Below are 17390 nucleotides of genomic sequence, written 5' to 3' on the forward strand. Positions count from 1 at the left end.
CATTTCTGTCACTTTAAAATGTGCTTATATAATTTTTCACTTATTTGTATTTTAGTTTAGTTCTAGTTATTTTAGAACAGGAAGTCAAAGTAGCTGAAATAAAATAAGTCTAAAATAAAAAAATATATAAAATAGGTGTCTATATTTTATTTACTTTAGTTAAAATGTTATAATAGTTTTAGTTAACAATAATCACCCTGGTTGGGAGTTTTGATATAAATCCAGAGAACCTCATGCTCTCTTTATCTAAATTTAGAATAATAAATTATATATTCTGGGAATGATTCAAGCGTGTACGTCTGCGGACATTTACATGGACTCGTAGTACCTTCTACTTCCATGAGGCGGTGACAAATCTTCCCTTTCATTATTAGACTGGGCCAAGTATCCTTTTAATATAAAACATCATTAGACGCGCATACAAACACAACTCAGATATCTGAGAAAGCGGACACTCTCGGAGAGTTCATGTAGGGATGTTACACTGTGAATGTCTTTAGAGCGCGTTGACACGGACGTGGACTGTATTTTCGGGGTTGCGCTGATCGGATCATAAGGCAGAGAGAGGCAGATTCAGGGGAGGGACGCCAGCAGCAGCTCCCGGTCTCACTGCTCACACACAGGGAAAAGACACAGGGCTGACACTGATGCTGCTGCGCCTCTGAGGGGGAGAAAATAAATAAAAATCACCCGGGGCAATTCACCTGAAATTTGAGGGAAACAGCACTGGACCACTATGGAGTGAGTATAGCAACTATTCTTGATTTAGTGTGCAAGTCAGTGTGCCGCTGGCCCTTATAATGAGTGAACTGTGCCACACCTGCAAAACATCCCGAGCTCTGCTCTTCATATACAAAGAGTGTGTTGCCTACCTACAGCACGTTAAAACGGGTTTTTTTTTTTTTTTAAATAAGGCTGTATTTTTCATTAAAGAAAAAAAAAATAGTTAAAACGCATATCGTTTCTATATTATGCCATGGTGTAATCGGTCCAGTGGATAACGGTATGAAATCCAGCGGTGAGCAGCATCCAGCACACATGGGCTCTATTATATCCCGTTGCTGACAGAAATTGGCTTCTCCTTCATGGCTTTGACACTTTGTGCAGTTGTTGGCATGCCTAATTTAGAAACAGTTTGTCTCTTTTTGAATATTTGACGTACTTAAGATGCTATTCATCTAATATGCGTGTCTGTGTACAGTATGTCTGTCGCATACTGTATTTAACCACTGTATTTGTACATAGGCAAGAGGCCTCTAGTCAGAAGTGCTGATAATGAGCACTACAGCACGATGTGTGACTACAGAAGTAAGCAATATCGAGTAACTTAGGTTTAAGACAGAAATCCGCCCTTTTCGTACCCTATTTCATCACAAACAACTAAAAACTGACCGAAAATAAGGCAAAACAGTAGCTTTGCTTGTAAACAAACAGTTGGCGCATGATGGAATCCGGTCTGGAGCACTGCATCAGAATGGAATGGACTTTATTTCTTTAAAACGCATCACTTTTCTCGAACTCCACTCCGGGTTTTATATTTCCAGCTCCATGCACACTCGTAAGAGAAACCCTGCTATTCACCTTTTTAGAGTGTAAGTTCACTTCCAGAATAAAAATGTCCTTACTCGCATCCATGACATCCAAGATGTTCATGACTTTCTGTCTTCAGTGGCAAAGAAATTAAGGTTTTCGAGGAAAACATGCCAGGATTTTTCTCCATATAATGGACTTCAATGGTGGTCGACGGGTTGAAGGTCCAAATTGCAGTTTCAATGCAGCTTCAAAGGGCTCTACACGATCCCAGCTGAGGAATAAGGATCTTTTCTAGTGAAACAATCAGTCAGTTTCTTAAAAAAATAAAATAAAATACAAATTTATATACTTTTTAATCACAAATGCTCATCTTGCACTAGATTGACTTCACGCATTAGCTTCACTGTAGTTGTAATCAATGTTTAGTCGATTAATCATTCTAATAATAGTTAGATTAATCGATTAGCAAATTTTTTTTTTGTTGCAGCCCTACTTGCAAGTCTTAAGTTAAACTAAAAAGCTATTAGGTTATTGATGATTTACATACTACAATGGTTTTTATTTATTTTCATACTGAATTGTGGTGGGTCTTTTTTTCTCTGATGCATCTCCCTGTTGCTCTGACTTCTTTTGCTGCGCTGGTGCTTTCTTTGGTGGTTCTTGGTTCTGTCCATCAGTTGTTGATTGGATGGAGGCAGAAATATATGTGAGCTTGTGGGTGATTGTAAGAAAGGGGCGGGTTTTAAGCAGACTACACGATTGGAGGAATCTGGCATACACTACGTCACCAGAGAGAAGTTGTTTTGATTATGGGTCAAAATATCTAGAAAAAAAATAAAAAATGAAACATGCATGGATGAGTTGTTCACAATAAGAGAATTGAGATGCATTTAGAAAACAGAATTGGAGGATTTCCATTTCATGCAGATTTTAAGCAGTGATAATCAGAAGAGATTTTAATTGAAATGTAGATCAGCTTCAAATAAAGATTCGTCGGACTGATTTCTGTATGCATGCAGCGTGCTGTATTGATATGTGAAACAGCCTAATAATCCATGCAATGAGAATCCTCTTTCCCGCTGTGAAACTGAGAGGATACATACATCATGACCGGGCTTTAGCTAGAGGAGCAGAGACAACTGCCGGCAGACTTAATTACTCTAATGTACTCCACCAGAGAGAGAGAGAGAGAGAGAGAGCTGAGGGCTGGACTGACAGTTGCTCCTGGAATCTGAATGAAAGGCCCTGCCCATATCAGATGACACATGCCTCTCCATTAGTGACTCACAGGCATCTGTCCGAAACCCCATAAATGACCACTCCATGAAGGGGAGGATGAAGTTAGGCGCTGTTTATTGGCACAATGAAAATACCTTCCCTGAAATATGATCTGAGCTGCTTATAGCTGACAGAAAAAAACGTGGTGGTAATTGTATGGATAAACCTATGATGTATTTTGGGTAATGCACGTTGCATTTCTTTGACAAGTGCAGTTCTGGAATGCTAAAGCTGCTCTTTTCTCTTTCAGTAAATGGAGTGTTATTAACCTTAGGCTTCCATGGGGAGGTCGATGGGCACGTCAGCTGCTGTTGATGTTGCTTTGAAACTCAGCATGCGTGCCGTCTCCACGCTGTCGTCCTTGTGAAGTGCTGATTTCTACCACATGTGCTGAGGAATGCTGGGAAGCTTCAAAGGATTCATCAGACTCCATGTCTGAGCTGAGCACTAATGAACAGGCTTGAAACTGCTTGGTCAGGGTTCCTCAAAGGCGGAAGATGAAGAAGACTGAGTGAGAACTGAAGGAAGTTCAAAAAGCAAGGGAAAGGGAAATCCTTCCCACCATGCTTCAGAACTAATGTTTGCCTCTCGCTTCCTGTCCATTCTTTGTGCGGTTATTCACTATCAGTGTGAAAGGAGCTTGGTGTTTCCACATTTATCTGTCATGGCCGAAACCCTTTACTGACAATATGGGGGTTGTATGAATTAGACAATGTTCTTTCAGTTCTTTTCTTTGAACAGTTCAAAAGGAAATCCAGAGGGACGTGCCTGTTTCCCTGGACAGAACAGTGTTGATATCAGTAAATGATTATGAGCATTGAGAATAGCTGGATGGCTGAAACGTCTGCTCTTGCTCTAATAATATGATTGATTCTTTTTGTTAAAGACTTTGTCTAGTTTTTCAGAGTGCGAACCATCAACAGTCTCTTTGATATCAGTAAATCAAAAAATCTGTGCAAAAGTTGTGCCATGTATTCCTTCCTTGAAAGAATAGCTCACCCGAAAATCTAAATTCTGTCATGTACTCGTCCTGCATGAGTTTCCTTCTTCTGTTGAACACAAAAGAAGATATTATGAAGAATGTTGGCAACCAAACAATAGAAGTCAGTAGGGACCAGCAATTGTTTGGTTACTGACATACTTCACAGTATCTTCTTTTGTGTTCTACAGAATAAAGACTGGTTCGGAACATCGAGAGGGTGAGTAAATTGTTTTCACAGTATTATTGCTGTATTATCAGAGAAAGCTTACTGTAGAATTTATAGTAAGTTGCTGTCAACGTTTGCAGTATTATTGCTGTATTTCCAGCTTTGTCTTACAGTAGAAACTATTTACAGGACAGTTGCTGTCAATTTATGCTATTCTTTGAAAAAAACAATAGAGTGGGAAAATAATTACAGTAATCCTTATATTACTGTTAAATTGATGACAGTAATAATCCAACAGACAAGGAATTTTATTTATTAATTATATATTTATTTATAAGGAATTTTATAATACATCGTTTCATAAGGTAACCCATATATTAAGGCATTTAGCATATAGTAAAAAAAAAAAAGTTTAATGTTTTATGTGGGTGTTTTTTAATTGCGTATCTTTATGGTTGCCAGATTTTGACACAAAACCAAATAATCTCATAGATTATAGCAAACAATTTTGTGGGTGGGAGGTAGTTGTAGAGATGTAGATGTCAGTTATATAGGCTAGGTAAATAGATAAAATCAATTCCCATGATTTTTTTTATTATTATTATTTTGCTTTCTATTAAACACACTAATTACATAAAGAGCAGAATCGCACGGGATATACCTGGCAACCAATCATCTAAACCGTCAGCCAGCACTCATTTTCCAATTCATTTTCTGAGCCTTTGAGGATGAGCAAGACCAACGAGAACCAGTCAGGTGAGATATACAATTTTATTCAATATCTTAAAGATGTGTATTTCTAAAAGTTTCACCCCAAATGGGAAGATATTCGTTTTAACGTTACCACTAACGTTAACGTTAAATAATCGGTGGTGAGTTTGAAAGTATTTTGTAACACCAACATTCTAACGTTAACGTTAGCCAAATACTAATTATCACAAGGTTTGCTGTTAATGTTAGTTAATAATTTCAAGTTTAGAACAAAGTAATCGAAATGTTCTGTTTCTGAACATTTGTGTGTAACTTACACCGTGTGCGTGTGTCCGTCACGATCGAGGCCTTACGCGCCTAAGCCTAAAGCTATGTTCGAAATCAACCTATTACACTTAAGTTATGCACGACTTGAAGGGACAACCACAGTGTTTTCAGTCATATTATACATTTATTACGTGAGTACAACCGATGTAAGTTACACTTAATGTGAATACACAGGCAGTGAAAATCTGATAGTCCTTCTTCAGACCAGATGTTCACAGGATTTTGCTCACTCGTTTTCATTAACTTCTTCAAGTGCACTAGTTTATTAATATCTGAATACAGCCACTGCCAACGCACTGCGGATAATTTAGTTGTATATTTGATATTGTTTGATATTCACGATAATGGCTATTATAATCCCTGTTTTTTGTCACTTTGGGTGCTTCTCATTTCTTATTTGTGACAAATCAGGTTCTCTCTCGAAATCGTGAAAGTACTTTGGTCATTCAAACCCATGCGAACATTAGAAGTTTATTTTTACTTTCCCAGGCTGGGAAAATAAATGTAGAATGTAGCATACACTGTTGTGATAGACTTGGCTTTTTTAGCAAATTGATTATTCAGTATATTTATATATTTTTTTTAAATCTTCTATTTATAGATTTTTGGTCAGGATTGTCACACACCTGGACTCATTTTGTGTGTTTTTGCCCCTGTGACCCAGTTTCTGTCTCTATGTGGTTTGATTAGTTCCCAGGTGTGTCTAGTCATTTCCGCATGTGTTCCATGTTAATTTAGTCATTCCATCCACCTGTGTTTTCCCTATTATCCCTTGTATAAAAGCCTTGTCCTTTCAGTTCTGTTTGGTCGGGTCTACTCGTCTACTTGATTACTTGTCAACTTATCTACTTGTCCACTTGTTACCTGTTACTTGCCACTTGCCACCTATTATTTGCTACTTACCTTGCCTATGTTTGATTTAATAAATCCTTGTTTCGTTTATCCCTCGGCTCCGTGTTCCTTCCAGCAGCGTAAGCCGTGACAGAAGACCCGACCTAAAAAGTTAAAAACTGCGTGTTTTCCCTCCGTTTTGTTTTCCGTTTTTTCACAGTCTTTTTCTTTCCGTAGTGTGTAATGGATCCCCTCTATCGCCCCGAATACCTCCTCCTCCTGCTGGAGCAGGAGGGACTTTCTCTCGAGGACCATACTAGACGGTTTCTCTTCCTAGCTAATGCCACCAGCTACCCGGACCACGCGCTCTGCACCTTTTATCACGCCAGCCTGAACTCCAGGTGCAGAGCGTTGTCGCCCGAAGATGGTCCTCGGGAGGATTTCGCCGCATTCATAGAGTGGAATCTGGTGAGAAATGGGTCACCTCTCACGGTCGGCCCAATGGAGGATCTCGCCAGGTCCACTCTGGACCCAGAGCCCAGCCTACAATCTCCCCACGGTACGAGGCATAAGCCCGAGCCCACCGATGACGGAGAGCCAGAGAGCAACCCGTCAGACCAGGTGCGAGAGCCGGCGACACTGCCCACCACGAGGGAGCAAAATGTGGAGCGCCAAATGGGTCAAAATGAGGGGGTTTCCAATTCACCTATGCCAGTTTCTCAGTTAAGCCCAGGACGGGCTCCTGATCCTCCGTTAAGCCCAGGACGGGCTCCTGATCTTCCGTTAAGCCCGGGACGGGCTCCTGTTCCCCCGTTAAGCCCAGGACGGGCTCCTGATCCTCCTGTAAGCCCAGGACGGGCTCCTGATCCTCCTGTAAGCCCAGGACGGGCTCCTGATCCTCTGTTAAGCCCAGGAAGGGCTCCTGATCTTCCGTTAAGCCCAGGACGGGCTCCTGATCCTCCGTTAAGCCCAGGACGGGCTCCTGATCCTCCGTTAAGCCCAGGACGGGCTCCTGATCTTCCGTTAAGCCCAGGACGGGCTCCTGATCCTCCTGTAAGCCCAGGACGGGCTCCTGATCCTCTGTTAAGCCCAGGAAGGGCTCCTGTTCCCCCGTTAAGCCCAGGACGGGCTCCTGTTCCCCCGTTAAGCCCAGGACGGGCTCCTGTTCCCCCGTTAAGCCCAGGACGGGCTCCTGATCCTCTGTTAAGCCCAGGACGGGCTCCTGTTCCCCCGTTAAGCCCAGGACGGGCTCCTGATCTTCCGTTAAGCCCAGGACGGGCTCCTGATCTTCCGTTAAGCCCAGGACGGGCTCCTGATCTTCCGTTAAGCCCAGGAAGGGCTCCAGCCCCAGAGCTTACTCCAATGCCTGCTCCTCCAAAATTCCCACCCTCCCACCCACTCCTGCCTCCTCCTCCGCTGTCGTCTGGCTGCCCCTCTGCTCGCCCTCAGCCTACCATCATTGTGGTGCGAGCTCAGCGGGACCGCCATCCTCCAGCGACGCCTTGGTCGGCGTCTCCCTCACCTCTGCCTCCAGCCTCTGAGGCCTGGACTCCGCCTCGGCCCGTTGACCCGTCGGCTCCACCATGGCTCCTAGCTCCTTCCTCTCCGCCGTGGCCCCGCAGTCCGCAGGCTCTGCCTGGCTCCCTCGTCCCTCCGGCTCCGCCTTGGTCTGGCGTCGTCCATCCTATGCCTCAGGACTCCACTCCTCCGGCTTCGCCTCATCCCTCCGTCCCTCCGGCTCCGTCAGGCTCCTTCATCCCCTCGGCTACACCTCAGTCCTCGGTCACTCTGGCCTCACCGCGGCCTTCCGGATCCACATCGCCGCGTCAGTCACCAGAGCCATCAGTTCCGCCTAGGACCTCCGGCTCCTCCCCGTCACCCTGGCTCTTCGGCTCTCCGTCTCCGCCTCGGGCTCCTCCTCCACTTGCTCCGTTGCCGTGGGTCGAGTCCCTGGAGTCAGTGACCATTCCTCCTCCATGGCTCCTTCCACCGTCGGCCCCACCTTGGGCCGTTATGGCTGTGGCCTGGGTCCTGCTGGGTACCTCCTGCTTCAGATCCTTCCTGTCTCCTCCCTGGCTCCTCCCTCCGTCATCTCCTCCCTGGCTCCTTCCTCTGTAGTCCCTGTCTGCTGGCCCCCTCCTGGGAGGCTGTCCTCCACCGGAACCTCCTCCCAAGTTCCCACCCACGCCTCCCTTTGCTGTTTCTACGGTGCGAGGATGCACCTACCGGGAGGGGGGAGTACTGTCACACACCTGGACTCATTTTGTGTGTTTTTGCCCCTGTGACCCAGTTTCTGTCTCTATGTGGTTTGATTAGTTCCCAGGTGTGTCTAGTCATTTCCGCATGTGTTCCATGTCCCTGTTAATTTAGTCATTCCATCCACCTGTGTTTTCCCTATTATCCCTTGTATAAAAGCCTTGTCCTTTCAGTTCTGTTTGGTCGGGTCTACTCGTCTACTTGATTACTTGTCAACTTGTCCACTTGTTACCTGTTACTTGCCACTTGCCACCTATTATTTGCTACTTACCTTGCCTATGTTTGATTTAATAAATCCTTGTTTCGTTTATCCCTCGGCTCCGTGTTCCTTCCAGCAGCGTAAGCCGTGACAAGGATAAATCCAGAGAACACAAAATGCAAAGCCAAATTTCAGCAGAGCCATAACAGTGGCAGGATGGTGCAACGTACAAACAGGGCCCTGAATCCACATGTTGCCAGCTTTATCAAGGAATTCACCAAATATGACTGGCTGCATTATTAGAGTTAGGTAAGACTTTTAAGTACTGATTTAGTAAAGAGGAAAGATTAGTCAGTGTAGTTAAAAGTATCAACAAACAAAAATCTAATTTCAATATTTTATTTGCTTTTAATAGGAAATCCAAACATTACATTTAAATGTAATTTACATTTTTACATTAATTGTATCAAGAAGGAAATTCAGAAAGGGGATGCATTGTGAAACGAATATCTCTGTTTAGGTCTATGCAGTGTTGAATATGTTTTTCATTTCTTTCAACGTGTATGTAGTTCGACATTGCAGCGTGCTGATGAGTTAATAAAGAGGTAAGTCATTTTCAGCTATTGAAGAACGTAGTCAAATTTATAAAATGAGAATGGTTTTAGCTTTGTAACAGATCAAGGAGATCAGGATGTCTATGCAGTGTTGAATTTGTTTTTCATTTCTTTCAGCGTGTATGTTGTTCGACATTGCAGCGTGCTGATGAATATCACTCTTCGGTTAAAGAGGTAAGTCATTTTCAAGTCTGTTTATCACATTGATGTCTGTTAAGCTGTAGTGCAACTTAATTTTTGTGTTTTGTTCTCTATAGGCAGCAAAAACCTGGGATCTTCATTGGCCCTGTCAAGTCTGGAGAGTGTTTTTACCGTTTAATGAATTAAATAGTAATTAAGGTTTTTAAATGGACTTCTGAGTGTTGTCATAATTTACGTGACATCTAACAATAAGTAATATAACTGTGTGAATTTTCTTTTGCATACAAGCCTTTATATTTCATTATTTTTTAAGCATGTAACAGATTGGAGTTAGTTATATGTTGTGTATATATGCGTATATGTGAATATAAATCTACCGTAATTATACTGCATAGTAACTTTACAGTATTTTAAAATACAGTGCAAAAACATGAACTGTAATTATTATACAGTATGTTGTGAACTACTGTAGTCAGATTTACAGTAATATTACCGTGGAATAAAATACTGAAGCTTGCTGGCTATTTGTTGCCAGTAAGTTACTGTTGATTTTACATTAAATTTTTTACAATGTAAACTTTTCAATTTTGGGAGAGCATTCCCTTTAATTTCAGTGCAAAACATGCAGACACATTTGCTGTTTAGTCTCTGGACTCATAGAGTCGCACCAGCAGAATCTGGCCTCTCATCTGCCACTGCTCAGCTGCGTCTGTGACCCTGTAACCAGACATGATTACAGTCCTGTGACACTTCTGTCTGTGAGGCTGTGATGAGCCTGAAGGCATGAGCAGCCCTCCACATGAATTAAAATTGCACTGTAAATCAGAGTCAGTCTGCAGAGTCTGAATTCAGGCTAAACGTGTCGTTTCTTTGGCAATCTTTAGACAGCGGTCGTGACAAATCTGTGGGAATAAATAAAAAAAAAGGTTAAACCAATAATCTCTGGGCACTGAAGTAGTTAGCCTTGACATTTAAGTGTGTTTTATGGTTATGGTTATTAGTTTTGTAGGGTAATTTTAGGAGCATGGCTCATTGGGCGGATTCTACTGCTGGGATACAGACTAACTTCATTTTTGTTGTTCAGTTTGATTGAACTTTTGTATTACTTTCAGGTCCTTGGGTCATTCTCAGAAAATGATGTCATCGTTTCCCCCCATGTATTTGTATTTTTATAATTAAATGAACTTAGTTGTATTTTAATAATAATAAAAAAATGCAATTAAATTTAGCTAGTTACGTCCATTATTAGTCATTTAATACTTAAATATTTAACCCTCTAAAGTTTAACCTCCAAAAAAAAAAAAAAAAAAAAAAAAAATATATATATATATATATAACAATCAAAAGTAAATGAGTTAAAAGGAAAATTAGTACAAATATTTAATTAAAGAGAATTGTTTTATCTTTTTTATTATAGTGAATTATAATTAAAAAATATTAAACAATTATTAATTTCAGAATTTACATTAACAAGGTTGAAATAATTTATTGTAGCATTTTAGGATTAGTAACAATAATTCATTATTAGTAGTTTGCAAGGTAACCCCAAAACTCTGAAAATGTTATTTTTATCTATTTATATCTGTTATTTTGAACTAAAACTATTAAATAATTTTCATTAAACGAGATAAAGCTGAAATAAAATGAAATAAAGTGTAAATATTACATTAAAGCTTAATTGTAAACTTAAATGAAAATTGGAAATGTTGCCCTGGCAACTTAACTGAAATAAAATAAGTTGAAGTACTAAAGTTATTAAAACTTAAAAAAAAAAAACACAAAAGAATATAACAAAATGTTTAAAACATAACATAAAATTACAAACCCAATTCCAAAAAAGTTGGGACACAAATTGTGAATAAAGACAGAATGCCATGATGTGGAAGTTTCAAATTTCATTATTTTATTCAGAATACAACATAGATGACATATCAAATGTTTAAACTGAGAAAATGTATAATTTTAAGGGAAAAATAAGATGATTTTAAAAATCTCAAAAAAGTTGGGACAAGGCCATGTTTACCACTGTGTGGCATACCCTCTTCTTTTTATAACAGTCTGCAAACGTCTGGGGACTGAGGAGACAAGTTGCTCAAGTTTAGGAATAGGAATGTTGTCCCATTCTTGTCTAATACAGGCTACCAGTTGCTCAACTGTCTTAGGTTTTCTTTGTCCTCTAAATTTTTTCTATGAGTGAAAGATCTGGACTGCAGGCCGGCCATATCAGTACCCGGATCCTTCTTCTACGCAGCCATGATGTTGTTATTGATGCAGTATGTGGTCTGGCATTGTCATGTTGGAAAATGCAAGTTCCTGAAAGAGACGATGTCTGGATGGGAGCATATGTTGTTCTAGAACTTGGATATACCTTTCAGCATTGATGGAGCCTTTCCAGATGTGTGAGCTGCCCATGCTACACGCACTCATGCAACCCCATACCATCAGAGATGCAGGCTTCTGAACTGAGCGCTGATAACAACTTGGGTTGTCCTTGTCCTCATTAGTCCGGATGACATGGCGTCCCAGTTTTCCAAAAAGAACTTCAAATTTTGATTCGTCTGACCACAGAACAGTTTTCCACTTTGCACCAGTTCATTTTAAAAGAGCCTTGGCTCAGAGAAAACGCCTGCGCTTCTGGATCATGTTTAGATATGGCTTCTTTTTTGACCTATAGAGTTTTAGCCGAGTTTTTGACCTATTGTGTTCACCGACAATGTTTTCTGGAAGTATTCCTGAGCCCATGTTGTGATTTCCATTACAGTAACATTCCTGTATGTGATGCAGTGCCGTCTAAGTGCCCGAAGATCATGGGCATCCAGTATGGTTTTCCGGGCTTGACCCTTACGCACAGAGATTGTTCCAGATTCTCTGAAACTTTGGATGATATTATGCACTGTAGATAATGATAACTTCAAACTCTTTGCAATTTTTCTCGGAGAAACTCCTTTCTGATATTGCTCCACTATTTTTCGCCGCAGCATTTGGGGAATTGGTGATCCTCTGCCCATCTTGACTTCTGAGAGACACTCCCACTCTGAGAGGCTCTTTTTATACCCAATCATGTTGCCAATTGACCAATAAGTTGCAAATTGGTCCTCCAGCTGTTTCTTATACAGTATGTACATTTAACATTTCCGGCCTCTTATTATTACCTGTCCCAACTTTTTTGGAATGTGTAGCTCTCAAGAAATCCAAAATGAGCCAATATTTGGCATGACATTTCAAAATGTCTCACTTTCAACATTTGGAATGTTATCTATATTCTATTGTGAATAAAATAAGTTTATGAGATTTGTAAATTATTCCATTGTTTTTTTTACTCACAATTTGTACAGTGTCCCAACTTTTTTGGAATCGGGTTTGTAAAACTGAACACATTTCTATTTTGTGTTTGTGTTTAGATTTCTGTTTTGAATATTATATTAATATGCTGCTCTTTTGAACTTTTTATTAATCAAAGAACCCTGAAAAAAGTTCCTAAAAATATTTAGCAGCAACACTGTTTACAATATTGATATTAAATCAGCATTTAAGAATGATTTCTGAATGATCATGTGACACTGAAGACTGAACACTGAAGAGCAATGATGCTGAAAAATCAGCTTTGATAATAAATTATATTTGAAAGTATATTAAAATATAATTATTTTTTTTAATTAAAATTATATTTTATATTTCACAAAAAAAATTTTCTTTCTGTATTTCTGATCAAATAAACGCAGCCTTGACGAGCAGCAGAGAGTTCTTAAAAAAAAACCCATTTAAATCTTACTGATCCCAAACTTTTGAACGGCAGTTTATATATAAAGATAGTTCTTGGTAATTTATCAGTAACATTTTAAAATTAAATGCTAATAAATAATAAAAAAAATTATAAATAATAAAAAAAAGCTACAATTTTCAGGCACAGCTGACACTGTTTTCTAATAATGGGATTTGGATGCATTTTCCAAGTAGACCACAAATTAGTTTTTTGGTAAAAATCTGTCTTTCTATGCAGTCATGGGGTCTCAAAGCTGTTCTTTGTGCCTGCAGGAGGACGTTTGTTCATCCACACGACCTCGACACATCCCTGAACTCAGCTGAGAGACATGACATGAAACTGCTGAAACTGTTAGACAATATTGGCTGAGATGAGGTGCAGCTTTATTGACTGTGAAACATCTGTTTTAGTTCTCTTGCATGTCTGATGTGATTTCTTTAGGGTGAAAGAGTTGCCTTGAATTCCTTCTTCTCTCTAGATTGTTTTCATGGCTCGTGTCAAAAGCAGCTTTATTTGTGAAATATGTCGTTCATTTAGCATCTAAGAAAAACCTGAAATACCTGAGGAAACTGATGTCTTTTTATGGCCCCGATCCTTTCAGATTCAGAATATTATTGCAGCCAAGAGAATAAAATGCAGATGTGGAAACATTTATTGATTTATATGGTCTAAACCTGTTGGTGTTTATGGTGTGTTTTGCTGGTTGATTTGGATCAATAATGATGCAGCAACACACAGATTTGTATGACTTTTTGCATCCTTAATAAACATTTTTAAAATGCACCCTTTATGTTCGATTGAGAGCCGAAGACTTTAAATGATTAGTTCATTGGAAAATATATTACAATAGAAAACTTATTTTAAATTCTAATAATATTTAAGATATTGCTGTTTTTACTGTATTTTTTGATCAAATAAATGGAGCCTTGGTGAACATAGGCACACCTTTTAAAAACATTTTGAAAAATCTTTCAAACACAAAACTTTTGAACAGTAATGCGTTGAGGGGAATTAACAGACACTAAAAAGCACACACGTTATTTGAAAGTAAAAACTATCACATTAAGTTATTAAGTGAAGTTATATATTTTAAATTGATAACTAGTTTGCTAATAGTGACACTGAAAAGAGCAACTTGACTTAGTAGCTTAGCAGTTTTCATAGCTTTCCCATCACTCTTATATAACATTTCAAGACAACTTGGACGTGCTGTTGACAGCTATTAAAGTGTTAAGCTAGTAAAGGAAATCTAATCGGTTGGCGTATGGGATGCTCTGACTGGACCCGCTCTGAGATCAAGCTGTTGTTTGTGCTAGCTGTGGCTGATAAGCATGTGACGGGAGGAAAATTAGCCAGACATATGACCCTCATTTTACAGACGACTGAGCCTCTACTGCACAGAATCTGCAGCAGTATATAGATTTTTTAAAAGAGTGTAAAAATAATCAGTGTGAGGTGCTGACTGCCCTGTCAGAAGTAGAAAGTTATGTCATTTTATGCCTGACAAAGCTGAACACTGAACCCAGGAACGGTTTCTTTTTGAAGCTACTGCTTCTGCTATTCAAATTTCACATTGACACTGGGTTTACATTGTAAGAAATGTGTTCACTAATATGGGTAGCTATATCACTATTAGGGCTGCACAATAAATCAAAATTAAAACAAAATTGTGATATGTGATTATTCAATGGTGATCATAATGTCAAATAAAAATATTATTATTAATATTATTATATTATTAAATGATATTTTTTACAGTTAAATATTACAATAGTATTTTGTTTTATTGGTTTATTAGTAATTCTTATTTCATAATAAATCTTATTTCATTTTTATTAAGGTTCAGTAATGTTACCTTAATGGCAATGTATAGGTCCTTTTCTATGCCATTAAAGTGAAATATTTAAATATACAAACCCGATTCCAAAAAAAGTTGGGACACTGTACAAATTGTGAGTAAAAAAGCAATGGAATAATTTACAAATGTCATAAACTTATTTTATTCACAATAGAATATAGATAACATATCAAATGTTGAAAGTGAGACATTTTGAAATTTTGGATTTCTTGAGAGCTACACATTCCAAAAAAGTTGGGACAGGTAATAATAAGAGGCCGGAAAAGTTAAATGTTCATATAAGGAACAGCTGAAGGACCAATTTGCAACTTATTGGTCAATTGGCAACATGATTGGGTATAAAAAGAGTTTCTTAGAGTGGTGGTGTCTCTCTGAAGTCAAGATGGGCAGAGGATCACCAATTCCCCCAATGTTGCGGTGAAAAATAGTAGAGCAACATCAGAAAGGAGTTTCTCAGAGAAAAATTGCAAAGAGTTTGAAGTTATCATCATCTACAGTGCATAATATCATCCAAAGATTCAGAGAATCTGGAACAATCTATGTGCGTAAGGGTCAAGGCCGGACAACCATACTGGATGCCCGTGATCTTCGGGCACTTAGACGGCACTGCATCACATACAGGAATGTTACTGTAATGGAAATCACAACATGGGCTCAGAAATACTTCCAGAAAACATTGTCGGTGAACACAATCCACCGTGCCATTCACCGTTGCCGGCTAAAACTCTATAGGTCAAAAAAGAAGCCATATCTAAACATGATCCAGAAGCGCAGGCGTTTTTTCTGGGCCAAGGCTTTTTTAAAATAGACTGTAGCAAAGTGGAAAACGTACTCGGTTACTAAACGTAACCTCGGTTCTCTCTAGAAGAGCGAACGAGTACTGCGTCTTAGCTAAGACGCTACGGGAAAAGTCTCTTTTCACGAAATACTGAAGCAAAAAATTATCCTTAATTTTGAATTTTTGTAAAGCGCATTTGCAGCAGTACACAGCCATAGGCGAGACGGGTCGTTCGCTCATTGGCTTGTTCTGCAGCAATTGCACAGCCTATCAAGCGCGGGCTGATGCAACATCAGACCAATAACCATCTTCTTGCCACTTCCCGCCGAAACGGGTGTGGCCCAACCTATAAAAGGAGCTCGAAAAGGCTGACTCACCTGATTTATTTCATCGCCGAAGCGAACCAGAGTGAATCGTGCGCACGGCAGAGAACGCAGTACTCGTTCGCTCTTCTAGAGAGAACCGAGGTTACGTTTAGTAACCGAGTACGTTCTCTTACGAGAGCTCTCTCGTACTGCGTCTTAGCTAAGACGATACGGGAACCCAATGTAAAACGCCGTGCGCGCAGGGATCACACACCAATAAACCTGAAGCAACGCCCAGGATTTTCAGTGCACAGTCACCTGAGGGACTCACAGAGAGTCCAGGACAGAAAAGGGAAAAAGCCGTCCGTCCTATATCTAGCACCATCCGTAGATGCGGCAATATGACATCACACAGCCGAGGCAAGGCCTGACCAATGTGGCAATGCGGGTCTTACGCAATACTGCCCATATAACAGTCGGCAGCGCATAGCGCCCGTGAACTTAGAATTCCCCTCAGGGCCCTGATTCGACTATACCGACAACAGCCTTGCTTGCAAGGCGGGGACCTCCAGGTTATAGAACCTGATAAATGTAGACGGCGAGGCCCAACCTGCCGCCATACATATATCCTGCAAGGAGATCCCAGTAGACCACACCCACGATGAGGCGACGCCTCTTGTGGAGTGTGCTCTGACGCCCAATGGGCACTGAAGGCCCCTGGAAGCGTAAGCTAACGCTATGGCGTCAACTATCCATCTGGATAGAGTCTGTCTCGAAACAGCCATTCCCTTGGAACGTCCACCGAACGAGACAAACAGCTGCTCCGTCTGCCGAAAGGCAGCAGAGCGAGACACATAAGCTCTTAAAACTCTGACAGGGCAAAGAAGACTCGAGTCTCCATCCTCCCCTGACACCGGCAGGGCAGACAGGGCAATAACCTGAGACCGAAACGGTGTGTTGAGGGATTTCGGCACATAACCGTGCCTAGGTTTGAGTATGACCCTTGAGTCATTGGGCCCAAACTCCAAGCACGACTGGCTCACCGCGAGCGCGTGCAAATCACCCACACGCTTCACAGAAGCGAGAGCCAACAAGAATACTGTCTTGAACGACAGATGTTGAAGGCTAACCGATTGGATAGGCTCAAAAGGGGGACCCTTCAAGGCCTCTAAAACCGCCGCGAGGTCCCACATAGGGACTGACGGAGATCTGGGAGGATTCAGCCTCCTAGCTCCTCTGAGGAACCGGATGACTAAATCGTTCCTTCCTATTGACTGACCGGACGCCGTTTCAGAAAACGCCGCGATGGCCGCCACATAAACTTTGAGCGTGGATGGGGCTCTGCCCTTATCCAACAGCTCCTGTAGGAAGGAGAGGACCTCCGTCACCTCACAACTAAGGGGTGAATAACCTCGAGCTGTGCACCAGCTGGAGAACACCGACCACTTCGAGGCATACAGACGTCGTGTCGACGGAGCTCTAGCCTGAGTGATGGTATTTAGCACTCCCACTGCGAGATCAGCGGGTAACCGTTGAGCGCCCACACATGGAGGGACCACAACTCCGGTTGAGGGTGCCAAATCGAGCCCCTGGCCTGCGAGAGGAGGTCCCTCCTCAACGGTACCGGCCACGGGGCGACATCTGCTAA

General features: G+C 40.9%; 1 protein-coding gene across 2 annotated transcripts in view; it reads left to right on the forward strand.

Moving 5' to 3' along the window:
* The first annotated feature begins 393 nt into the window (after nt 1-393).
* The window catches only part of LOC132119336 (paralemmin-1-like), a 61358-nt gene continuing 44361 nt past the window's right edge, over nt 394-17390 (forward strand). The window contains exon 1 of one of the 2 annotated variants that reach the window (XM_059529197.1): nt 394-741. In XM_059529197.1, coding sequence (XP_059385180.1) covers nt 737-741 — 5 coding nt within the window. In that variant the 5' untranslated portion in view covers nt 394-736. The remainder of the gene's footprint in view (nt 742-17390) is intronic. The other variant, XM_059529196.1, reaches the window with a different exon arrangement.

Source organism: Carassius carassius, chromosome 38, assembly GCF_963082965.1.
Source record: "Carassius carassius chromosome 38, fCarCar2.1, whole genome shotgun sequence".
Taxonomy (NCBI): Eukaryota; Metazoa; Chordata; class Actinopteri; order Cypriniformes; family Cyprinidae; genus Carassius; species Carassius carassius.